This window comes from Ursus maritimus, unplaced genomic scaffold, assembly GCF_017311325.1.
Source record: "Ursus maritimus isolate PB19 unplaced genomic scaffold, ASM1731132v1 scaffold_7, whole genome shotgun sequence".
NCBI classification, from domain to species: domain Eukaryota; kingdom Metazoa; phylum Chordata; class Mammalia; order Carnivora; family Ursidae; genus Ursus; species Ursus maritimus.
In genome coordinates, this window is record NW_024426885.1 from 67024472 (window position 1) to 67051599 (window position 27128).

General features: G+C 53.2%; 1 protein-coding gene across 1 annotated transcript in view; it reads right to left on the reverse strand.

Moving 5' to 3' along the window:
- Positions 1 to 12: 12 nt before the first annotated feature.
- Positions 13 to 27128, reverse strand: part of PGBD5 (piggyBac transposable element derived 5) — a 96692-nt gene continuing 69576 nt past the window's right edge. The window contains exons 3-8 of the mRNA XM_040624121.1: positions 26131 to 26265; positions 11407 to 11587; positions 9000 to 9197; positions 2336 to 2441; positions 789 to 1005; positions 13 to 591 (exon numbers count right to left, since the gene is read on the reverse strand). Coding sequence (XP_040480055.1) covers positions 810 to 1005; positions 2336 to 2441; positions 9000 to 9197; positions 11407 to 11587; positions 26131 to 26265 — 816 coding nt within the window. The 3' untranslated portion in view covers positions 13 to 591; positions 789 to 809. The remainder of the gene's footprint in view (positions 592 to 788; positions 1006 to 2335; positions 2442 to 8999; positions 9198 to 11406; positions 11588 to 26130; positions 26266 to 27128) is intronic.

The window sequence follows — 27128 nt, forward strand, 5'->3', positions numbered from 1 at the left end:
GGGGCGGGGGGGGGGGTGCGGAAAAGAAGGGGGACATTTTCCTTTTACAGACGATCCTAAGCAACAGTAAGAAAATAACCTGAAGATATATTTAAAAATAAAAAATAGCATCACACATCATTGCGGTTCTGTTGGCATTTCCCCTTTCCCCCCCACCCCCCGGGCCACCAGCCAGAGAAATGAAATGAGTAGGGACGCCTCATTTATTCACCAAAACGGGCAACCGCTCCCCCATTTCATCCCTGCGTTTTCACGGCACCCAGTCTGGGTTTCTTGTTCTAGGAGACCCGTTCTAAGCTGCTCGCACGCGGCAAGCCCAGGAGAACGCGCTGGTCTCCTGCATGCGCCTGACCGCCTTAGCACGACCTGCTCGCCTCCAGTCACCTGTAGGCACGGCACGAGGTGGAACCAGGTCACAACTGTCTTTACGTTCTTACAGAGCAGGCCTTTCTGGCAGAACACGCTACGGCTCGTCCCATCCCCGGTGCCTCTGGTGGCTCCGCAGGTGTCACGACGACGTGGCGCCCCACGGGGCAAAGGCCACCGACAGCGCCTGGGCCCGCGTGCGGAGTCTGGGGGCGGCGGTGGCTTCTGGAGGGAGGATGTGCTCTTCTTGGAAGGGGAACGGGGATGGCAGCCCTCATCTGACCAGGTCCCCTGGGGCCCTGCAGAGGCCTGGGGCACCGCTCGGGGCTGGGCCCACCCCCCGGGGCCGCCCCGGGGGTCTGGCTGAGCAGGTCCGGACAGCAGGCTCTCCCCCGCCTCCGCCTCCCGGACCCGGTCCTCACCTAAGCCTGGCGGCGGTGGCATCAGTGGGCCGGGGAGGCCTCCTCCAGGCCCAGCAGCTCCCTCACCAGTCTCTCGCCGAACTGCGCCCGGCTGTACCTCTTTACGTGGTAGGCGTCGGACAGCTTGTAGAGAATGTAGGCGTTGTTGACGGCGATGCTGACGGCGAACCAGAACACCTGCTGCCAGGTCTTGTTTGGTTTGTGAGAAATGAAATACCTACGAGGACAGAGGAATAGGAGAGGCTGACCCAGGGGTTCACGGGCGCCCTGGTCAGGGGAGATGGTCCCAAAGGGCCTCCTCACGGTCGGTGCTACCGAGGAGCCGCGGGGCTGGGAAGCAGGCTGGGGGCCGGCCCCCGCTGGGGCTCTGTCGCGGTGAACTGGACCCAAGACTAGGGAGACGAAAACCACTGCTATCAGAGGCCTGAGCAGGAGGGGGGTCGCTGGAGATGCTGGAACGGGGAGCCAGGCCTTCCAAGGCGAGGCTCAGAAGCTCCAAGGGAACAGGGCCCGAGGGGCGGCCCTCTAGGCCATGAGCCGTCCTCAGATGCTGTGTCCCGGGCACACTGAACTGCTTCCACGTCCCAAGGGCAAGTTCACCCTCAGCTGCAGGCGTCTGCAATGTGTCCCTGTCTCCTGAGTGCATGTCTCTTTGCCACCCCTGCCTTCCCTTCAGATCCAGGATGGCTGTCACCTCAGGGAGGCCCTTCCAGGGCCAAGCTAAATTAGGACTCATCCCTGCACTGTGTCCTCCATCGCACCCTTGTCTCTGCACCTAAGGGGTGTTTGAGGGTCGGTATCCTCACCACCACCAGCCCAGAGGGGTCCCTAAGGTGTCTATTAAATCAGTGCGCATGTCTTTGTAGTAACCGCACGGAGCCGGGCAATAAACATTTGCTCAAGGACACCCTATAGAGTGCAGCTCCCCTCCAAACCTAGGCTGAGTTTTCCAGGGAGATCTGGGTCCTCGGTTTTCTCTTTGCCACGAAGAAGCGCAGCAGATTCCCCTTGATGCGGGCTGAGTAACGCCCACCTGTCTTTGGGGTTACTCCAACTCTGTTCTAGGTTGTGGGGCTCTACCCTAGCAATTAACGGGCACACTCAGGTTCATGAGCAATTGCTTCCTGAGTTCCCGCTACGGCGCTGCGGGCGTGCACCTGCTACGGGCATCTGGGGTGGAAAGAATTACGTAACCTGCACTGGAAAACAGAGCTCAGTGTGATGGGCCGCAACTGTGGGGGACGCAGGACGGGCAATCTGGCTGGGAGATGAGGGTGCAGGCTCAGGGCCCGATACTAAGAGACGGCTAGACCCAAGCGAGTGCAGGGAAGGGCACCTCAGGGCACGGGTGGTGGGGAAGGAGGCAGGGCGCCCGGGCAGGAGGGGGCCGAGCAGGCGAGCCCAGGCGGCCAGGACAAGGGCTCGGGATTTTGTCTCACAGGGCCTTGCTCCATTCGCTCTGCAACTGGGGGACTCCAGCAACCTGTATTCCGCACTGGTGACACGGCAGGAGCCCTCCCGTGGCTGCGAGCGGCCCGCCCACTCACTTGCTGTACTTGTCGTCATATTTGCAGATGTAGCTAAGGTGAGCAGCAAATGCCTCCACGGCCAACGGGCAGGGCGTCGCCCCACTCCTCCTCTTGATGATCACCCCTGCAGAGAAGAGAGAAGGTCACACCCCCTTCCGAACTGTCTCCTGCCTATCTCCACCATGCCTGGCCATCCTGCCATAGAACAGGGAGCTGAGGGGGAGGGGAGCTGGGGCGGGGGGGGAGACGAAACAGAGGACACCAGTCCCTAAAACCTTCCAAGGACCTGAGGAGAACATAAAGTCAGGTGATGTGCAGGGCTGCTGTGGGCACACGGGGCGATGAGGGGCCCAAAGTGGCTTTGGGGAGGGCGCTGCACCCGACCTGGCTGGGCCTGGGGGAGATGCAAAACTCACTCCCCCCACCCCCACAAGAAGGCCGCCGAGGTCAGGGAGCACTGGAGTCCTTTCCACCTGTCTGCCTGCCTCCATCACAGCACAAGGGTGGAGTTACAGAGCCAGAAGAACGAGGAGCCGCGCCCCCAATACACACCCCAGGTTCCTCCTTTCATGCACCCCGGGACTTCCGGGGGGCCCTGTGGACTAAGGGAGGGAAAGCACCTTTTTGCATCTGGCCACTCCTGAAACTCTGCCCACCCCCCACCCCCATGCCTTCGAACACCTTTCCTCTACTAAATGCAAATGGGCCTGTGTTCAGGGGCACTGCCCACAGATGGGCAGGCGTGAGGAGCCGAAAGAGATCAGTGAGCCCTCCCCATCCTGCTGCCCAAACCGCTGTAGGACAACCTCGTCTCCAAGACCTGCCCCGTGGGCCCGCAGCTGCCCTCCGGAGATGACGCAGAAGACGTGGAAGAACGTTCTTCTGAGGAGCCGCGTGCGCTCAGGTGTGCCGGGATTTGCTACCATGTCTTCTGACCACAGCATCACGTGATTATGAGAACAAGGCCATTTGGGTGTGTGTGTGTGTGTTAAAGGGATCAGTCTAAAGGACTGTGAGGTTTCGGTGCTACCTGAATGGATACGGTTGACGTACAAGAGGGGTGTCCCCTGCAGGCACAAGGGGCTCCACCTAGCTCACCTCCTGCCCTCTCACCGAGGAACGTGCCGGAGACAGGAGTGCAGGGATCCATTTGCACAGACTGAGCCCTGAGCCGGGATCTTTCTGTTTCTTTTGGTCCCTGTCCCCCAGCCATGCCCCCAGATACTGGTTTTTCATACCAAGAATTCCCTGGAGAACTTGAGGTTGGCAGGACCCCACCCCTAGAGATGCGGTCTCGGGAGGCCTGGAGTGGGGTCCAGGCAATGTATTTCCTAAAGCTCTTTGAGAGTCAGAGCACCCTGAGGCCCAGGCTGGGGGCTTTCTCCTGTCTAGAGGGTTCTGGGGCCCTGCTTACAAATCCCCTCTCCACAGAGATGCTCTGTTGTCTGGTCCAGCCACACAGGTGTGGTGGGCACGTCCTGCAGCTTCCAAGGAGGGCTGTCCCTCTCCAACGGTCCCCCTGAGCATGCCTGTTGCCGGTCCCTTATCTCAGCCACCCCCACCCCCGCCCAAGACTGATCAGGGGAGCATTCTAGTCTCACACAGGCCTGGGCAGGTGTCCCAGCTCCATTTTAATTTGTCCGAAATTACAGCTTCCTGTGAGTCTAATGAGGCTTGGGCCCCATTAGGGCTCCAGGGAGTGCACGTGGATATGGGCACATCCGATCATCCCTATACAGAAACCGAGTCGCCTCCATTCTTTCCCCAGAGGCAGAGGTGACTTGCTCTGAGTCACCGGGTTTCCAGTGAGTCGGGCTCACGCGCCAAGGACCTCGGGGTCGACCTCATCCCTGGAGCTCCAGCAGCCTGCAGCTCTGGCCTTCTGGGGAACCGCCAGGGCCACAGTTCCTGGACTGCCCTGTCCCCGTCTCCCCCACCACGGGGGACCTGCTCCAGCCCTTGCTTCCCTTCCCATCCTCCTCAGAGTTGTCAACTTACACCGACGCTTTCTGCTGGAAATCTCAGCGGAGCGGCTTCAAACCCCAGGTCTGCGCTCACCTGCTTGAACACTGCCCCCATTTTTATAAATCACCCTCGTCCCTGGTGATATTTTGGATTTTGAGATACTATTCTGGCTAGAAAGGGTACGTGTGTGTGTGTGTGTGTGTAATATCCTTTTCTGAGGACCAAAAAGCTGGGACATTGGGCATGTTGACAAGAGGCTGTCTGACATCTACTGGCTTTGCTGACGTCGCCGGTCCGCGGCCCACAGGCGCCCTGGGCGGACCCTACGCATGCACAGCCGTATGCGAATCTCCGTGCACGGCTGTGCTCTGCGTACGCACCCCTGCGGCACCAGGGGATCGATATGACCCGGCTGGGGGAAACGCGCGAGCTCACGCGCAGCGGCAGTCCTGCCCACCGGCTCCCTAGGCTATTCGCGGCGGGGCTGACGTTCTTTCCGCCGTTCCCTGAGGCTGAACGAATGAGTCAAGCCCTGACTCAGTCCTACATGCATACATTCTGTATGCACGTCGGTCCCATGAAGCCTGAACCCCGAGTGGGCAAAGACTCTGGTAGGGAGAGGTCAGATCCAGAAGGGATTTCAGAAGGAAAGCAGAAGGGCTGGATGTCCCTGGATATGTGACTTTTAAGAAACCTGTGCACATGCTCACAATCTCTCAAAGAAGGGACGTTTTTCCTTAGAATCCAAAAGAAATAATACACCGATGCCTCAAATGTTCCTAGCTAGTTATATATTTTCTAAAATTGGAACTTCTGCTCAACTTTCAGAAGAGCGTGTGTGTATATATATATATATATATATATATATATATAATCACAGCAGGAGAGACTATAAAGCTGAAAGGCAGTCTTTACAATATTTGAGACCTCATCCTCTGTGTGATATTTTCAAAAAGTAGAAAACGAGAGTTTTTCTATAAACGGTTCAGGCACAGAGGCAGGGCTGCTTGGTCAGCCAACCCTTGCCACTTAATTAAAAAAATAGTAAGAACCCAACTGATGCCAGGGGGTTACTGTAAAGAGCACACAATCGCACTATAAGAACAACCAGGTGCTCTTACACTCACCCGGCCTTGGCGCGGGGCAGGGACTTTCCAAGCTCTTGTAAGAAAAAAGAACGTGATCAACAGATCTGCCCGTGCAGAAGAAAAAACAATTTTAGGTTAAAAAATACTAATCATAAAAAAAGCAAAAGTAAAACAAATGCAGAAAAGTACTTGGCTGTACATAAAATTCGCTTTCAACAAGACAAGCGCCTCCAAGGACATACTGAAGAGAACACGAAGAAATCAGTGAACATTGGCCAACAAGTACACAAAGAGATGGCCAACCTCACCGGTAGCCATGCAAGTCGGATTTTCACCCCCCAGACTGACAAATTCAGGGGAAAAATGTGCTGGTACACTCAGGATGAGTGTCGGTCCCCTCACAGCCCGTCACAGTGCTAAGTACGGTCTTTCGGTGACACGTCATCAAAAGCCCTCAAAACGTTCAGGCCCTCTGAGCCAGCTATTTATTTTGAGAAAATGATCAGAGATGTACCCAAATGAATGGAGATATTCACTACATCATTATTCATATTTTAAAAATGGATCATTAATGGGGGGAGGCAGAAAAATGATGTCTAAAAAAAATGAAAAACCAAGTGGTTTTTTTAAATCATGCTTTTCAAGTACATTGAAAGGATAATATCTCCCTTCATTAAAAAACAAAACAAAACAAAAAACCCAAACACTCTAAGGTGTGGACTAGTAGAAGGATTTCCCGTGGGGAGGAGGGGCGGGCCACCCACCTGGGCTCTCCACGCCGCCTCCCTGCCTCTGGGTGCTCCTGTTCCCGAGCAGGCCTGGCTCACGGGCACCCACGCCACCCACCCTGGGGGTGCTGCCAGAGCGCCCAGAGCATACTTGCTGGCATTTTTAAGGGAGTCTAAGATTTGGGAATTTGTGATTTTTTTTTTTTAAAGATTTTATTTATTTGAGAGAGCATGAGAGAGAAAGAGAGCATGAGGCGAGGGCGAGGGAGGAGGGAGAAGCAGCCTCCCCGCTGAGCAGATAGCCCGATGTGGGGCTCCATCCCAGGACCCCGGGATCACGACCTGAGCCCAAGGCAGACGCTTCCGACTGAGCCACCCAGGCGCCCCAGGACTTTGTGCTGTAGAGTACTTTAGAAATGGAGACTAACTGAAGGAAACACAAATACTAAATTTTGGCATATTTAAAAACCAACCCTACTGATTTTCTCTTCTTCCCCAACAGTATTCTCTTTGCTGGTTCCCATGGTGACAGATTTAAGTCTCCCAACCCTTGAGATTGGGGTTTCAAGGTTTTGTCATCTTAAATCCTACTGCATAATTTATAATTTGTTATGCATAATTTGCTGGGAGGCCGCTCCTACACCCTCTGCCCGAACATTTTCCCCGTGAACACTCTTGCCCCATCAGGAGAGTATAGAAGTCCAATTCAAAGTCTCACCTCCGGCCTGCAAGGTCCATTCCAAACATTTCCTCTAAGTGCCCTTCACACAACCCTGAAGAAACTGGCAGCTTTCCACTGCTCTCTCCGCGTAAGTCCCACAGGCTTGCGTCCCCGGATTCTAATCTCCACCGAAAGGTAACGTGACTTAGGTGTGTGTGCAGGGGCGAACGATGGGACTAAATGAACGGCAGTTAACTAAGCACGGTCCCCCACAAACGTACACATCACACAGATACACGCCACACACACACACACATCATAGATACACACCACACACACATATCACACACACACACACGTACACACCACACCCACACATCACACAGATACACACCACACACATCACACACACAATCACACACGTACACGCCACACACACATCACAATCACACACGTACACACCACACACATCACACAGATACACGCCACACACACACACACATCATAGATACATACCACACACACATATCACACACACACACACGTACACACCACACCCACACATCACACAGATACACACCACACACATCACACACACAATCACACACGTACACGCCACACACACATCACAATCACACACGTACACACCACACACATCACACAGATACACACCACACACATCACACAGATACACACCACACACACATATCACACACACAATCACACACGTACACACCACACACACATCACACACAATCACACACGTACACACCATACACACACATCACACAGATACACACCACACACATCACACAGATACACACCACACACACACATATCACACAATCACACACATACACACCACACACACATCACACACAATCACACATGTACACACCACACAATCACACATGTACACACCACACACACACATCATAGATACATACCACACACACACATCACACACACAATCACACACGTACACACCACACCCACACATCACACAGAAACACACCACACACACATCACACACACAATCACACACGTACACACCACACCCACACATCACACAGAAACACACCACACACACATCACACACACAATCACACATGTACACACACACCACACAGATACACACCACACACACACATCACACATACATATCACACACAGCTACACATGTACACACCACACACACACATCACACACGTACACACCACACATCAGATACACACACACACACATCACAGATACACACCACAGACATCACATACACAATCACACATGTACACACCACACACACAATCACACCTGTACACACCACTCACACACACATCAATTACACATGTACAGACCACACACACACATCATACATACCACACACACACACACCACACAGTTACACACATACACACCACACACACATCACACAGATACACACCACATACACATCACATACACACCATGCACACACATCACACACACAATCACACACGTACACACCACTCACACATCACAGATACACCACACAGATACACACCACACACGCACCACATACATATGTATCTCTCTCTCACACACACGCGCACACACACACGTGCCCCACGTACATGCCCCCCACGCCCCTCCCACACAACTGAGCTCCCTGCGGAGTTCCTTCAGAAGTAAAGAGGAAAGACGTCTCAATATAAAGGAATATAAGGGATTTTCAAATACACTATGTAACAGGAAATATTTTTGTAAAGCGCCCCGCTGTCATTTCCAGTTCCCTTTCCAGCAGTTTAAGTGTTTTGGCTGTAGGTACTTTAACTACAGACTCCTTGTTAAATAAATCCCTTTGTTACGAATGGATTTTAAAGCCCAAGGAAAACTAACGACAGAACGCCCCAAAAAACCGGCGGTTAACCTCTAAAGAAGACACCGAAGCGACAGAACAGTTGATATTCTCCCCTCGCATCAGAGCAGATTTTTCACAGAATCCTAGATGGTCAAGTGATCGGGTAAATGCCTTTCGAACACGGCCACTCTCTGTGGCCACGCACAAGCCGGGGGGACCCGCGTGTCCCGCCCTCGTGGCTTCTCTCCAGCTGACGAGCCCCGGCGAGCGGGGGCCTGCGGGCCCAGGTAGCTCTTGCCCCCATCCCCCCACAGTCAGACGCAGCGTGGTTAGTGCCGGGCCCAGTCGCTGCTGGGGACCGGGGCTCCCCCACCCCAGAGCCGCAGAGCCCCCGCGGGCCCACCTTGCTGCACTGGCGAGTAGGCGTTGGTCAGGAAGCGGAAGTGCCCTTTGTTGTACCAGCAAATCAGAGACATGTTCCCCTTCATCTTGATGCGGTGCTGGCCCCGGGCTGGGGGGGTGGCCGGGTTGGTCAGCATGGACGGGGGCAGGCCGGTGCAGTCACTCTTCCTGGAGCTGAGCAGGCCGCAGCAGTAAATCTCTGTGGGGAGAGGGACACAAAACCACGTCCACGTGACCACGGACAACCCGCACACATTGGCGCGAAGGACAGCACTGCCCTGTTCTGAGCTGACGCTTGGGAGACGGGTCCCTAGGAGTCCTTGTAGAAGAGACCGCCAGCATTCGGGGACTTCTATCCCAGAGGTACTGTCTCTCCCAGGACTTCTGTAAGTACCTCTAAGATGACACGTGAGACAATCGCGTGAACAGTGAGTGGGCAGTACCAACAGGAGTCCCGTCGTTATAGCACTCACTATGCACCAGGCACGGGGCTGAGCGCGTGCTCAGCATGTGCACCTGTCATCGCTTCTAGAAACTTCTGGTTATCATACCCGCATTACAGAAGAGGAACTGCAGCTCCAAGAGGCCCCCAGGCTCCCAGCTGGGAGGGCGAAGGCAGGGATTAAGCACAGGTCTGTCTGCTGTCCAAGCCTGACCATACTTATGACCCCCAACACTCTGGCCAAGACTCGACCAGCCACGGGCCCAGCCCTGTGCTTGTCTGCACGGCACCCAGAGGCAGCGTGCAGGACGGAGCTCCCGTCCCCTTGCACTTAAGTTAAATGCAGAGAAAAGAATCATCAAGCAATACACACCAAGGCAGAGTCCTGCCTCTGAACATAGAGCCTCTCAAAGGAGGAGCGACACTGTGACCTTCAATGTACAGAAGGTTCCACGGGAGCAGGAGGGATTGTGAGCACAGGCCAGTGTGGACAAGGAGGCCTTGCTAAATTCCGCCCTGGGCTCAAGGCCTTTCCTGGCCCTCCCCATGCACGGGCCTGCCCCACACCATAGGGAGCCCACTCCTTCCTGCAGCCAGCTCCCGTCTGGATGTCTGCAGGGGGCGTGAAGCGGCCCTTTGGACGGAGATCACTGGGGAAGTGTTCCAGGTACCCCAGGACCATGCACACACCCTGGGACTGGAGCGAGCAGGTGACCGGGGGAGCAGCCCTGGCTCTCACCACACCCTCTAACATGGGAAGGAACCCATCATTCTTCCAATGTGGCTGGTAACATGCATGAGGGCCGATTTTCTCCAACTTCACACAGTCTGACCGGAGTTCCCCCCACAGGTAAACCCCGAGCCCTGTCAGGGACTGGGCCTTGCACAGGAGGAAGACCCAGCAGGGCAAGCAGAGCACAGAGTTGAGGGGCCGCGTGGGCATCGCCGTGGCTGAGGTCAAAGTCGCAGGCCGCTGGCTCCCCCTGACTTGAGAGGATTTGTTTTAAGGCCAGAAGTCTGATCCGTTGCTAAGCAATAGGTCTGCAATTCCCGTGGCCGCCATAGCAGAACAGAGGCTTTTTATGTTTCTCCCGAGTGGACTAGATAGAAATCCCCAAAATGTGGGACAAAGCAAAGGAGAAGCAGCTTGCTCTCGGGCTCCCTGACTCGGTCCAGATCTTTTTCTACAGCCCTCACTCTGCCAGAGCCACGAAGGCTTCCCAATCTTTCAGCCGATGAACAAAGCATCTCAGCACCAAGGGACAGGAAGACTGTTCTCAGGTCCACTGCCCGGCAGCCCGTATTAATCTACATAATTCTCTGCGACATCCTTGTCAATCAGAGGGCCCACACTGTGGGGGGGGGGGAGCCCAGACTTCAGAGCCTTCGTAGGAGCAGATCTACGCTACAGAGGCAATGTGTGTGTTCCCCCCAAATTCCTCTGCGGAAAGCCTAATGCCCAAGGGGAGGGTGTTAGGAGGTAGGCCTCTGGGAGGGGCCTGGGTCATGAGGGTGGAGCCCTCGTGAATGGGAGGAGTGCCTTTATGAAAAGGGACCCCAGAGAGCTTCCTTGTTGCTTCTGTCATGTGAGGTCTGCCACCTGGAAGAGGCCCCCACCTGGGTGCGCCCTGATCTTGGACTTCCAGCCTCTAGAACTGCGAGGAATGAGCCGTCCCACCTGAGCTGTTTTGTTGGAGCAGCCCGAATGGACTAGGACACCCCTTGAATGGCCACGGTCTCACAAGAAAGGACACAAACGTGCCCTGGACAGACCACGAGCCTGTGGCAGGTGCCCCTTCAGATCTCCGGTGCCCGCCCGGGTCGCAGCAGGCCGAAGCCTGTGCTCCCTCCTGGCCGGAGCGGCCTATGGGCTGTGCTGGTCGCTACGCACCTGCACCCCCAGGCCTCCCCACCACTCCTCCAGGCAGCAGGGGCCTCCCTGGGACCGGCTCGTCGCACAACAAACCTTGCTTTTCCAGCTCCTCGAACAAGGTCAGGCTGGTGATGCTGGGCCCTGTGAAGATGATGTAGTTCTTGCCGGCCGCGTTCCGGCACAGGCTTCGGGCCACCGTGCCGTGCAGCTGCGGCTTGTTCTTCAGCGCGTCCAGCCCGTCGGGGCCACCGCCTTCCTTCAGGTGGACGTAGATCTTGAACGGAAACACACAGGCGTCAGCGAGCTCACAGAGTGTCAGGCGGGGGCCCGAAGCTTCGGGAAGCACAGACCGCCCTCCCTGGGCCCAAAATGGGTGGGAAAGCCACCTCTCCCTTGAGCCCCTGGTTCCGCAGGCCCTACCACCCCGTCACCTCCTCAGCCTGCAGAGGCCCCAGGTCACTCCCAAGGCCACCCCATGGCCTAGGCAGCTGGTGGCTCCGCCCAGGACTGTTGGTTTGGAAATGTCAAGGTGGAGAAGAAAAGGGTCAAACGATTACAAGTAATGAGGTCAATGCAAACACATCCCCCAGTTCGGAAGCACGGGAGAGACTTCAGTTTACAATAAATAAAAGTTTAAGACTACCTCACCTGTAAGGATAAACTTGTCCGTGTACTTTCCATTTGAATACAGTTGGGTTTTTTTTGGGGGGGGGGAGAGCAGGGGGAGAGGGAGAGAGAGAATCTTAACCAGGCTCCAAGCTCAGCACAGAGCCGGACAGGGCTCAATCCCATGACCCTGGGATCACGACCTGAGCTGAAACCAAGAGTCAGGTGCTTAACCGACTAAGCCACGCAGATGCCCCTGAATACAGTTTTGTAAATCACAAAGCACGTCTGTATTTACTGTTGGCTTATTCTTTACAGTAGCCACCGCACAGGCAGAAGAGGAGTCGGGATCAGGGATTAAAAACTCACTTGAGGTGCCAGGACCAGCAAAGAGGACGTGCAGGGATTAGCAAGCAATGTTTACACTCTCTGTCCTGTGCACATCTTCCAGGAACATCACCAAAGGGGAAATCCCAGGAAATGGGAATGGATTCAAGAAGAGTATGGTCCACCCAATGATAGACCAAGTCATGAAGAGTTTATCATACAGGTACCAACTACTGTTCTCCTTAAGGGAAAAGAGTTCTTGTGGAATGTTCTAGGTGCCTTTACTGGCAGCACCCCAAGAGCTAATGGTGCTCGCCTGTGTCTGTCAGGTGCCCTGGGGACAAGACACTCGGCCAGCAATGAGGCTAGCCCTGACCGTCCCCTGAGACACAGAAGTGCCCAGTGCAGGCCTGTCCCTGCAGACAGCCAATGATGCTCTACTGTGAAAAACCAACATGGCCCCAGGGAGGAGCCAGGCCTGTCCACAATACCCGGCCTCGGTCAGATGACTCGGGTCACATGCAGAATACAGGGTCTGATGATCCTGAGGCAGATGAAGGGCTGGTGGATGTCAGTCTAATTCCAAAACAAGCCCATCTCCTGAGGGCGAACCCTGTCCCCAACACTCCCCCCGAAGATGTCCCCAGGGACGACCCTACTTTTCTGCAGCTTGATGACACAGAACATCTTTTTAGATAACTCGGCAGGACTCCGACATTTCATTTTGGGATCTCTATGCCTTTCCCACCTCAATTCCCATTAGAAATCTCTTTGATAGAGAAGAAAACACAGGGACAGGGAAGCCAAGCTCTGCCTCTGTCACACGTCACCTGTTACTCTGGCTGAGCCAGGACATTCCTCAGAACCTGTCTTCCCTCCTCCAGCAAAGCCCAATTCTTGTGGCCACTACCATGGGTTTCTGCACCTAAGGCTCGGATTCCTACCTCTCTCTCCCAGATATCCTATCTGAAGTCCCATGGCACCCACGCTGGGCACTGTGTATCCTGAAAGCTGCCTTATAGGGACACTTAGTTTTGTCCCATGTGTCATTCCAAAGGAAATCCTTTATCTAAACCCTGGATTCTCACCTGGAATGGGATGCGTATTGTAGGGACCTCTGAGGCCCAACCCTGAGGACACCCCACATGGTTTCCTTTGGACATATGGGGGGCGGTCACCAGCTCCCTCAGCACAGGTCAGGCAAAGTTTAACAGAACTACATGTAAAAGCCTACAACCAAGTTCAAAAAACAACTGCACTGAGTACAGGATGCAAAACACATGAGTAAGAACAGTTTTAGAAAACCAGCACGAAAGCCTTTGGAGATGGTCACTGGGTACCAGGACCAGCCACGTTCATGGGATCTTGGCTTGTTAATAACGTGCGTGCTGACCATCTTCTTCCTCTCTGGCCAAATCAGAACCAGTTCTTCTGGATGCCACTCCTTCCAAGGCGTAAGGAGGGGGTGGTGGGCTGCTGGATTAGTCTGCCGGGCGGCCGTCACAAAGTACCAGAGACCACACAGCTTGAACAACAGAAACGCACCTTCTCCCAGTTCTGGAGGCTGGAAGTCTGCGATCAAGGTGCTGGCAGAGGCCTGTCTCCTTGGCTTGCGGATGGCCGTCTTCTCCCCATGTCTTCACATGTCTGTGTCCTAATCTCCCCTTCTTGGAAGGACACCAGTCATGTTAGATGAGGGCCCATCCCCAATGACATCTTTTTAACATTAATTAGTTACCTCTTTAAAGGCCCTATCTCCAAATATGGTTACATTCTGCAGGACTAAGGGTTAGGACTAAAACACGGATTTGAGGGGCACGACGGATTTGAGGGGCACAATTTGGCCCATAACAGAGGGGGCGGCACTAAACTTGGAGAAGGAACCCAGAAGTCCAAGAACCACTTCTGGCCAGAGAGCTGTCTTGTAAAGTGACGATTAAGATCTAAGGCAGAACCTGGGTGACGACATACAAATGGCTAGAAAACACTCCGTTCAAGCATCAGAGCCCCCACGAACCCTCAGAGCTACCCACACACTGAACGGGGGGCTCAGAGAGGCTCCAGGCCAGGCCAGGCGGGAGGCTGGCACAGCGCACTGGGACTGGGCTCGAGAACTGCCGAGGTCCCTCCCAACACCGAGATTTTGAGATTTCCTTCACACTCTTAGCGTTTAGCTGGGTCTGAGCTTCAGATGCACGGAAACGTGTCGGCATCAGAGAGAACAGAGCCGCACACATGCCGACCTCAGGCGCCCCCACAAAGCTGCACAGCAGACAAGGGCCTCCCCTCATAAACACCAGCCCTTCATTCGTGACAGGATGAAAGACTGGCATGAGAAGGTCTGAACCCCACGTCAGAACAACACTGCCCTGCTTGAGACCTGACGGCAAAGAAAACACTGATTCTATCCTGGGTCTTTTTTTTTTTTTTTTAAAGATTTTATTTATTTATTTATTTATTTGACAGATATAGAGACAGCCAGCGAGAGGGGGAACACAAGCAGGGGAGTGGGAGAGGAAGAAGCAGGCTCATAGTGGAGGAACCTGATGTGGGGCTCGATCCCATAACGCCGGGATCACGCCCTGAGCCGAAGGCAGACGCTTAACCGCTGTGCCACCCAGGCGCCCCTCTATCCTGGGTCTTATGATCACCTGGAGAGGACCACATCTTCCTAATGGCTTCTTGTGGGGCACTGACCTGGCTGGGGCACTGGGGGAGCCCGAGACTCAGCTATGCATTTGCAGCTCGAAGGTCAGCCCTTTGGAACATTATCATCCGGTGCCTGGCTTACAGGCTTCAAAGCGTGGTGCCCCTTCCAAATGTCATCTCTTTGACTCCCAGACTAGATTCGCTTGCTCAGACTGCTGTGCTCTCCCTTGCTCTCTGCATTCTGGAAGCGTGCACATCCTTGGCGTGAGGCAGTGGGGTGGCACGCAGGGGCTGCATAGACCTGCCCCAGTCCCGCCGGGGTGATGCTCGGAACGGAACCGGAGGGCCTGACCAGGGAACAGAGAATCACTCACACACGCTCAAGGAACTGGCCACTTCTACTCATCACAAGACAGGTATGGAAGCACGAGGCACGTCGCTGAAGGTGGGGGAGATGCTTTCCAGCTCAGCCCAGGCCAAGGCGGCCAAGGCAGCTGCTCCGAATCCCCAGCAGTTTGCAAGCCTTCCCAGTAACCAAAGCTGGAAGCCATCCATCCATTGAGATCGCGTCAAAAAGCACCTCCCCCCACTATGGACCCTGGGAAACAAACTGAGGGCTTCCGAGGGGAGGCGGGTGGGGGGATGGGCTAGCCCAGTGATGGGTATTAAGGAGGGCACGTATTGCATGGAGCACTGGGTGTTATATGCAAACAATGAATCATTGAACACTACATCAAAAACTAAGGATGTACTGTATGGTGACTAACAGAATAAAAAATTTTAAAAAAGGAAAAAAAGCACCTCCCCACTTCCAGGGCCGCGGGTAAGGTGACACGTGCCCCCGTCGGTACAGATGCCCACTTCTCTAGCAACGAGGCTGTGTCGCGGCTCTGCTGTGACTTTCCTGGGCCCTCTGCTTCCGTGGGCCCCTCTGCCTCCATACGAATGTTGCATTTTATGGCTGCACTGGTGTAAAGACAAGTGCATTGATAGGATATGTTAAAGCACTTTCCTCAGCTTGAAAGGTTGTCTTTTTTCCTTTCTGATTTGAGGGAAGCAGAAACGCTTTCACGTTTTCCCTGGAAGTGTTCCGGAAGTAACTGGGGGAAGGTGTGTGCGTACCAGGGACGGGAATCCTTGGAGTGTTCTAGAGTCCTGCCTGCTACCCACGTGCTGCTTCCACGGCAGCCATTCTCCGGACCTGAAGGACTCCCGCACCACAGCTGACGGACGGAGTGCCGCTCCCCCTCATTCGGCCAGCGCAGTGGTGATGTCAGCGGTATTCCCTGGAAGCAGCCTGATTTCAACGTACAGTGCGTGTGGACCAACGGCAGCCCCATCTTCCCTACACCCGAACCCCCCGTATTGGTGAGAGACCACTCGCCACCGCTGGTACAAGCCTTCTGTAGGGCAATTCTGTAGTACAAATGAAAAACCTGAAACACACTCATGCTATTTCACTGATAAGTCCCACTTCAGGGATTAAAGCGCAGGTAACAATCAGAAATGCGCCCAAGGCCTCGTACATATATATAACCGTGTATCTCTGAGTTTTGTATAACGGCAAAAAAATTAGCAACAACCTGGGGCGCCTCGGTGGCTTAGTCGGTTAAGGGTCTGACTCTTGATTTTGGCTCAAGTCATGATGTCAGGGTCGTGAGATCGAGCCCTGCGTTGGGCTCTGTGCTTAGTGGACTCTGCTTCTCTCCTTCTCCCTCTGCCCCTCCCTGTGCTTTTTTTTTTCTTTCTCTCAAATAAATGAATCAATCTTTAAAAAAATTAGCAATAACCTAACTACCTCACCTGAAAAGGAGGCCGATTGAAATTATTATACATAGGTATAACGGAATACAGTGCAATTTTTTAAAAATCATGATCTAGAAAAATTATTTAATAACATAAAAGGTTCACAATATCCTCCTAAGCAAAGTAACGAGATTATAAAATGGGGTGTGTATGTGTGGGGGTGTTATATAGATATATTGACTCTATCTCAAGTGGCTGTCTCTCTACGTTGGAATTATAGATATTTTGAAAAGTTTTATGTTTTTAGATGCTAAACATATAATACAATTTCATCACAAAATGACCAAACATAATTAAAAAAGAACTTTCCTATCAGGATTACTCAAGCACAGGTGCATTTGAGAGTATTTGTTCCCCAAGACCACCCCGACCGAAGTTACTGGCTGTTAACAGACCCTGTGCTAAGCACACGCGTGCAGAGGGTGACCGCTCTCAGTCGGGGCCAGCCTCTTGCTCTCCTGGGAGATACATGCTTCCCCAAAAGCCAGGGACACGCAGTCCCATCATGGGGCCATCCTGGAGTTGCGGAACTTAGTCTGTGCACACAGGCCCATCTGGACCCTGGCATTTCCCCACGTTCTGGCCAGTCTTCTCCCAAGGAGCAGGCGCTCGGCCGTTCCGTCACAGGGGCAGGGGAGAGGTATGGAATCAAAGGTCTTTGCATTCCTATCAGGAGATCTGCAGGAAGACTGAGGCCCCCAAGTGACAGTCCCAAATTTGGGGCACTCACTGCTATAAAATAATGAGACTTATTTTTTTGCTAGGTGTACTTTCTTAAAATATTTAATTGAAGTATAGTTGGCATATAATACTATAATATATGTAACATACAATACATATGTGTTACATATATCATTATATATAGTAAGTTACATAATTATATATATAATATTACATGTAACATACTATACATAATAATATGTTAATTTCAGGTGTAATGACCATCACAAGAAGTGTAGTCACCACCTGTCACCACACACAGTTCTTACAGTATCTCTGACTATATTCCCTACACTGTACTTTTTTCATCCCCATGACTTACTTATTTTATATCTGGAAGTTTGTACCTTTTAATCCCCCTCACCTATTGCTCCTATCCCCCCACCCTCCTCCCCACTGGTGTGAGTTTATTTTTAAAGTGAATAAAAAATAGGATCTACATTTAAATAAGTAACATAAAAAGTTGTAGCTTCCAAAGTCCCCGTCAAGGGGCATAACTCAGAAGGAACGGTTAGCTGGACAGTCCAAACCTGGCCACGAAAGGGCTAAGCTGGACAGGTGCAGCTCGTCTGATGGTCCCTCTGGCCCAGCATCCCACTGGTCTGGGTGTGCTTTGACTGAATTCCTTCAGCTGGTTGAAGATGTCAATTTGCACTCCTTAGCTGAATGAATAAATCTCTAATTCTATGTAAAAACCATCGCCTTCAACGGAATCTTACCCCAACTCCACCATCGCTACAACTGCCACAGACACACAAATGAATCGTGTCCGGGTTTGGAAGTCTGCCCTAAAGACCAGTAACGGGAGCTTCGCTGGACATCCACACACGTGCTCAGACACCGTGCTGGCCGCTCTCTGTAAGAGCCTCCGAAAGTGCTGAAGGAAACACCCCTCCCTGAGACGTGTCATTGCTGGCTGGCACCTCCCCGAAAGTCCTGTCTCACCTCACACGCATCTGGAGAGAGCATCCTTACGCTAAAACAGTCCCACCGGCCGGAGAGGCAGAGGGCATCATCCACCCCCGGGGAACACGGAATTTGCTGCTGAAACTTTACTATCCGAGCCATGAGCTTGTTTGACAAGGGTCTTCAGGGCAGAAAAATTTATCTTTCAATCGCCAAGCTTTTCCTTTAAAAAGGTTTTTCTTGCTCCAATGGTTTATTAACTTTTAGATATATAGATTTATTTTTTAAAAAAAAGGAAAGAAAATTAATATGCAGCATTACTCTTTGCCCCAGAACGTTACTACTAATGTCGCATATTTATAGAGACATCACAACAGAAAGGATCTTAGGAAATATGGATTATAGTAGTAACACCTGGGGGGACACAGGCAACACAGGACTATCTCAGCCCACTTCTGTGATGCTCCAAGACCTAGAGAGGTGGGGCCTAGTTCCTGTACCCCTCCCCCACCCTGCCCTCTCAAGGGAACACTGGTGACAGCTGCAGAAACTGATGGATTGAGAGCTCATTAACATGCATCCATGGAGCTGTCACGGGGGTTTCGGCACTCTCCCCGTCTCAGGGAAAACCTGGTTTAGCGATGCTGGTCTTAACCATCAGAACAGAAGAGAACCCGGTTTCCCTGTGGGTGTTGTGCACCGGTCGGAGCAGGGCACACCTGGGGATGGGGAAGTCGCTCATCATGAGGGCCTGTGATCGTTTGTTCCAACCTTTTATTCTCTAGCTGAGCAGGAAGCAGGTGGAGGGGGGCATCCTCACAGTGGGGAAGCAAGGTGGGCGTGCACGGTCTGTGCTCCCTGAAATTGGGTAGAATGAGCTCCTGGTGACGTGGGAGGCTGTCGACTGGGGCATCTCGGGGGCGGCCACTTGTGAGAGCTGTAAGATGTTAAGTAATGTTCACTCGCCATGAGAGGAATGGAGTCTGCCACGAGGAGACAGGGAAGGCATCAGCGCTGGGCTCCGTGGGCACGGGTTCTGCTGTCGCTGGCTTGTGGGATTTGGGACACGTTACTTAATTGCTCTGAGCCATGGTTTCCTCGTTTGGAAGGATCATTTATACTCTCTGAACCTCACAAGGCCACTGTCTGTAAGTGAAAGCTGTGTGTGTAAAGGTGATTTTTTTTTTAAAGAGCAAAGTTCTATACCCACGCTGTCACTTCTAGACACGCATGTGGCTGTTTTATCGTAACCAAAATTAAGTAAAACGAAAAACCTAACTCCTCAGTCATACGAGTTACATATCAAGTACTCGCCAGTCACATGGGTTGGTTATTGCTATAATGGAAAGTTCTACTGGACAGTACCGCTTTATGCCACCCTTGGTTTATTAGCCTGGTTATTTTCCAGCAAAGTCTGCAAACCGCCACCTGATCGCTGACTCCTGCCACCAATTTTCTCTCACGTTGCCTCTTACCTTGACCATGGCCAAGGCTGTCCTCTTGTCTAGCTGGACTGACCCTTGCAAGAACCTTGCTTGGTTTCATTCCAAAGCTCAAACCTTGGTGAGGCGTGGAGGAGGGATGGGTGCTAGCATTCTGTGGGCTCTCTGCACCCACTCACGTCAGCGCCATCGTAGAGTCTAGGTTCTGGGCAGAAGGCCAGGGTTCGATCTGGTCCAATCAGCGCCTGACCCACTACTACAGGCACTTAATGCTTTATCATCACCTCTGAATCCTGGCATGGTGCGTGTGCAGAGGGCTGGGCAAAGGAACCCCACCCAAAAGACTAAAGAAGAAATAAATTCTCAGCTACTTGCTCCAGGACACACAGAGATGATACGACAGATGTCTTGTTCCCCAGCCAACTCCCTCCCGATTAAACAGATGGACGAACGCCCCATCCCGCCCAGTTTTTCATTCCCTAAGCAAAATCCACTCTGGTTAATTAACTCCACTCTGATCCTCCTTGCATTTCAAGCTAATCCAGTTAGTGATAGGTCAGAAGCAAAAGATTTCATTCACTTAGAACATAAAAAAGATTAAAAATCAAATAAGGACAAAAACCAGTACAAATTCCTCAAGTTCTTTCCCTATAAAAAGTAGGTCTCAAAATAAGGGGCATCAGTGACAGCTGATGCTAAGACGTCAATCAAACGACAATCAAGTTGGGTAAGAAACAGATGCATGGTTTTTGTCTACGGCGAGGACAATTCTCTCAAACAGCCTGGTGCTTAAGAGGGTGGGCTCTGGGGCCGGAAAGGCTGCGTTTAATGCTAGCTCTACAGCTTTACGGCTGGCACTTCGGCAAGGCAGCCGCCCTCTCTGTGCCTCAGTTCCTCGCTGCGGGCCGGCCAGGCGCGCTACCTGCATCGCAAGCGTCTGGTGAGGAGAAGATGAGTAATGCACAGAAAGCCGCTGAGCAGAGCCCGGCACGTAGCAGGCACCCCACCGATGCCAACCATCCTCTTCTGGACCCCAGAAGAGGCTGTCGGGACTCCACAGATGAGGCTGAAAGGAAGAGAGAGGCTTCCAGATCAGCTAGCCCCCCACAACACGGGGTGCAGGGACCTCATCTACAGCACCCTCCCAGATGCACATCTGGGCTCTGCCTGGACGTGGTGTGTGACACGCAGGGGGTGGGAATGGGGGTCCTTTGGCCTGGGAGTTTCCATCTTGAATTTTGGCCTCTGAAGCCCAACCACCTCCAGTGAATGTGAGTTCACTGAGCAGGAAAGCACGGCTTTTCATTTAGAATAGCTCTGTCCCTGCTCAACACGGCAGCCACTCAAAGCCCTAGAGACTGCGCAGGCTGTCTGTTTTGGGGGGCAGAGCTCAAACGTCCCTTAAAGCCCAGGCACAGGGCACTCACTCGGCACGTGCTCCTCTGTCACCCCCTTCTTGGGGCTCTGCCACTTGCCAGCATCCCTCGCTGGGAACCCTGGGTCTCACTGCAGAGGCAGGTGGCCTAGTTTAACACATTCAAAGAGGAGAAATCTGCTTTTTTTTACTTTACTAGTTTGGTTTTTTTTCCCTCAAAGAATCTCAGGGCTCTATAGTCACTGTGGGTCAATATAACATTAATCAAACCGTTGGCCAATTTTTCTCCACTGGATTCTTAATTTTTCTGACATAGTAGAGACAGAACAAAAGTCTCTGCAGAGATAGTCTCCTTCTGACCCCACAGAAAGGTCACAAGGCTTTCAAGATGAGCAAACTTAAGGTCTCAGACTAAGGAATTCCAACTTGTCAATGACAGGACTTTCCCTTGAAACTGAAAGTCTCGTCTTCTGTATAAATCTCTCCTTTCAGCCCTCCCCAGCTCCCAAGGGAGGCTGCGCACGAGGGGCCAGGCGAGGCTGTCCCCTTGGCGAGCTCCCTTTCTCAGAGACCCTCTGCAAACGGCATGAACTGGAGGGTTTGTTGGGGCTGGGGACGGTTCTCGGCAGACCTGTGACACGGGACCCAGAGGGTACACTCTACAGCACACCGTAAGTCTCTAATCTGGAAATGGCAGTGGTTCTACCAAAAAAGAAGACATTAGCTCTGGTCTCACAGGGTACAGAGAGTTTAGAACCCAAGGAGCGACGACGTCTCAGGATTTTCAGAGCCTCCACTATGTGACTCCCTGCCTGCTCATTCCACCACTATGAAAGCCTGGAGTCAAAAAGCCTAAAGCTCTTCCATGAGTCTACACCAGGGTGTGGGCACGGGAGGGATAAAAGGGGCCTCCATTAGCCGGGATGGTTTTCTACCGTAGATATAAATATGCCACAGATCCCCCTGACTCTCCCTAAATGGACATTTGAAAGGTGAGTGACAGAAACACGTTCCATGTGGACACCCAAGTCTGAGAGAAGAGAATGCGCGGAGCCGGGTTATTTCTTCCTCCCTTCCTGAGAGGGCCCTGGCGAGCAGGACGTGGGCTGCACAGAGACCGCAGAACAGGGAGCCCGCCAGCCCTTTGGCTTCTGTTTCTGCTCCACGGCCTCTCAGCCTTGAGTCTTGGGGTGAGTGACTAACTCTCGGGGAGCGTCCACCTTCCCTGGTGTAAAGTAAGGACGGCAGTACGCTGCCTCCGCGCCGGGCCTGCAGGGGCCCCACAGAGCAACGTGAATGACCCGAGCACCGCAGGCCGGCGTCTCCACATGCGGGTTCACGGTCAAGTGTGTGGCGCGTGGCGGAACACCAAGATCCGTCCGTTTTGGATGGAAGGACTTTCAAGGTAAGTGGACCTGCAGGACAGCCCCACAGATGCCAGGCGGGAGCCCGGGGCCAGCAGTGTGAGCCAGGCCTGTAAGAGCTGCCGGAGGAAGGCTCGGGAGAGAGCTCCGGGGGCAGATTCGCCATTGTACAGCACGGGATGCCGCAGACACGAGGGTCCCACTCGCTCTCTGCAGCTCCCAGAGCTCGGCGGCCTCAACTGCTGCTTCTTCCTCCTGAAGACTTTTTACCCCCTCCTCCTGCGCTCTCAGAAATGAAGAATATGAACCCCTTAACTTCCAGAGTGAGTCCATTTATGCTCCCCTTCTACCTCCCTCCTATCACATCCCTCCCGACAGTCCTTTCCTGGGAAAATACTGAAAAATAACAGAGTTCTTCTAAACATCCATCACCGTTAGGGTTATTATTATTATTTTTAAAGATTTTATTTATTTTAGAGATGGAGAGAAAGTGAGCACACAAGTGGGAGTGACAGAGGGAAAGAGAATCTCAAGCAAATTCCCTGCTGAAGGTGGAGCCCAACCAGGGGCTCGATCCCACGACCCTGAGATCCCAACCTGAGCGGAAACCAAGAGTCGGATGCTCAAACGACTGTCCCACCCAGGTGGCCCAGTATTATTATTTTTGTCTAGCTGTTGGCTCCCCTCCTCAGCCAGATGCCCCTGTGGGGAGAAACAGCCCACACATGAGGCAGGATGAGCTGGCTGCACTGAGCTCCTGATTCTTTCCGACTAACCCTTCCTGAGCCACCAGAGAAATCATTAACCAACGTGGGACTTTCTTCCCCTCACTTATCCCTTTACCTAGAACGTTTCAAGCAGAGCTAATCCTCAGCCTGACCGTGCTTCAGAAGGGTGCAGTCCAGCCAGCGAAAGCTGAGTTTTGGCAGAATGAAACAGCAAAGCCGAAGCAAGACCTTGGTTTCTCCTAGAAACCCACCTCTACGTCCACTGGGCCCTGGGTCATTTACGTCAACGTGTGATCAACCACCAGGGAAGCCACAGCATGTGAAAAAGTCCCACAGCTCGTGCGTTTCAGACCTCAGGGATGTAGCCTGGACACTCTCACAGGCAGAGCAGAGAACCCGAGGAGAATCACGCACAGGTCTGCTCTGATTTCTTTCTGCATCTACCCCAGCTTGCATCCCGCCGGCCGCAGCAAAACATGCAGCCAACCTCAGAAAGGCATGGGTGGGTAGACTGCTACCGAGGGAAAGCAGCAGAACGGCAAAGGGCCTTTCACGCCAGAGGCTGGCCTCGGTCTCCCGAAGGCTCAGCAACTGGACTTCTCTGCTGTAAAGTCACGTAGGAGAAGAACGTATTTGACAAACGAAATGAAGACAGACTTCTTGTGCATACAACCCCACACGACGTTCGCCAGGAGGGGACCCACAGGATCCTGCAGCAGCAGGGGCCTCGCTAATTAGTGACCCCACCCCGTCCCTCTGTGGGGAGGACACTGGGATCCAGAGCCATGCTGGGAACTGGCTGAGTTCCTTCTGGAACCAGGAGGGCAGAGGGAGCCTCGGATCACAGGAGAGAAGCAGCAGAAAGTGCCGGCTCTGCTCAGACCAGCATGAACCTCAGCGGACACCCCGTCTGGGCACCAGGGATGAGGCCCCCCGGCCCTCCGGCCCTCTGCAGCGCACAGGCACAGGCTGTCGGGAGACGCGGGGGGATGGAGGCGTGCACACTCTTCCGGGAAAGGTGACTTCCACAACTCATCAAACCAGGCTTAGGATGTGGAGAACCACGGAAAGGGGAACTCAAGAGAAACCTGAAACTAAAGAGAACTGTCCCCAGGCCACACGGCTCCTCCTCCCTGAGCTCCGGCTCCTCACAGGCAAGGTGTCCCTTCCCCGCCTTGCTGCCTCCCCAGGCCCCTTAACCTGGACCCAGAAACAGAGAGAGGCACTGGGGAGGCTGAGAAAGTTCTCGCTCCAACGTGTCACAGGACAGCCTGTGGCTGAAGGGTGACCACTCGTGTTGCCCCGGCCACGGCGCAAAGCCCAACCGCTGCCCCAGTTCTGGCTTCTAAATACAGCCCCTCGCACACCAGCAACACCACCTAGGATCACAGAGCTCTAGAAACAAAGGAAACTTCAAGGTACACACCCAGTCATTTTATAGATGGGGATTTTACAGATTATACAGTTGGGAAGTTGGGAAGAACCTGTCCCGAGGGAGAGATCCGTGGCCTTGCCAGGTAACGGGCGTGATTTCTAGGCACGGAGTGCTTCCAGTCAAAAGGCAGTGGTGTAGGTGCACACAGAACCCACGTCTATTCACAAGCTACACAGGCAGATGTCCGAGGAGGCAGGACTGCTTCCGTGTCCCAGTGCCTGGCACAGCGCTGCGGGGGACAGGTGCTCGGAAAGTACTTACTCGAAGGAGGACTGATGCCTTAGGAGGGGTTATGTAAAGTGAACCTCACTCCCCTGTCTCCAGTGTCACTGCAAAGGACACTACTGAGGTGGCAAGAGCCGCTGGAGGCTGTGCAGGGACAGAAGGACCCAGGCTGCGAATCCAGAATGGTAGTCCTGCTCTGGGACAGGTCCGCTGTGGCAAGTGCCAGAAGCCTGTGCTCGAGCTGCCGCAAGTCTGGGGTCCAGCTGGGGACCTGGCCCCAGCCCAAGCCGAAGGTCCCCCGGGCCTGCAGGGGGACAATGGGATCGTCCTTCTTGGCAGACACGTTTCCCTGGAGCACATGCACTTTCCTTACTGTGGTGAGGAGACCCCCAACTGCATCTTCCCACGACTCCTTCTCTGGCTCACGGGAGAAGTGAGTGCGAAAGCCCTGTGCCTCGGGTCTGCGGCAGCAGCCAGGCCAGGGCGGTGAGGTGGGGCCGGCTGTGACCGCAGGGCTGGCACGCCTGACAGATGGGAGGGGGCGTCCCTCGCGGCATGGCAGGAGAAGCAGCCCGGGGCCAGGAGCTGTCACTGAGGTGCCGCATTCTGGTGTCGGCCAGCCCCCACCTTCTCCTTGTGTGCACACCGCACCCCGGCTGATCCCGGCAGCCGGACATCTGACACCTTCCCTGCAGGGGAGCTTGGCCCCCTCTCCTGTAAGCCATGGCCACGTCTGCCTGGAGCAGAGCAGAGCCCGTGAGCAGGTGGCCATGCCGGCTCAGAGGCCGTGCTCTTGGCAGAGGCTAACTTAACCAGCTGGCTGTCAGTGGCTTGTGAAGAAGGCTTCCTCAGTATAGGATGGGGGGACAGAGACCTGGCAGGTCAGGGATCCGGGGCCACCACACAGCATGTCCTCAAGAGAGATGGTAGTCACCTCTCGTGACAGACTCTTTTGGGGAAGCCTCTGGCCAACACGGTTAGGGCCTAAGCTTTGATCAGTGTTTACTGTTGTTATTGAACCAGAAGGGTCGGACAGGATGGGAAGTACAGGCGGGACAGTGTCGGCTGCCCCAGCGCCCCCATGAGGAGCTCCCAGCCTCAGTCTCCACGGCAGCTCCTGGGGAAAGCCCGGGAAAAGGGTGAGTAAGCCAGCTCATCAGTTACGGAATGAGTCCCCTCGACGGGCCTCCCTGGTCCCATCCCCAGGCCTCCCTGGACCCATCCCCGGGCTCACCTGGATAATGAAGCCAGTGGAAGAACACTGCCTGACCCAGAGACTGAATTTCCGCTTTTTCCTCTTCCGGAGTTCCCGCTCCGTGCATGTGGCAATGAACACAGGGTCCTCGTCAATCAGGGGTTCGTGTAGCACCTGTCAGGAATGAAACAGCAGAGATGCCCACGGAAGGTGGAGTGAGCTCAGGGGGGTCATCAGATCTGTGTTCAAATCGAGTCTGTGCCTTTGACCAGCTGGGTGACCTAAGTCACCTTACCTCTCTGATCCGGAGTCTCCTTATCGGTAAAAGGGTAACATCTACACCAGTGTTTCGGGGAGGACAAAGTAAGAAACCGTATGCAAGGGACTCAGACGGGCCCTGACTTACAGCAAGCATTTAGTAAATGGAAATTTAAAAAGTAATTTTGTTTTTATTTTACATATTTATAAAACAATACATACTTAATGTATATATTTATATATTTTTAACATATTTATAATTATTGTATTACAATTTATAATAATTATTAGTGGCCTAAGGTCCCCCATGCAAACTCTTACTTGCTAGAGGGATCTCCAGGGGTCCTGACTCCTAGCTGGGCATGCCCCACATAACCTTCCTGCTGGACATCTCCAACTGTTAAAGTCCTTTCCCTCAGAGATTCAAAATTAATCTACATTTAATCTGAGCCTATTGATCTGACTTCTGTCCCTGTAGGAAACAAAGAAAAATACATACTCTTTCTTTAGGTATTCAAGACCGCTCACACACTGGCCCACAACCTTATTTTTTTTTAAATAATATTTTTTATTATATTATGTTAGTCACCATACAGTACATCCCTAGTTTTTTATGTAAAGTTCCACAACCTCTTTTTTCCCCTGGGGCTGAACCATCTCTTCTTAAAACCTGCCCTGAAATGAACTTGGTGTCTTGTGGCCTTGTCTCCATGACCCAGGCTCTGGCTTTCCTCCATCCACACTGTTGTGTCCTTCTGGACACGGCATTTCCAAGACAA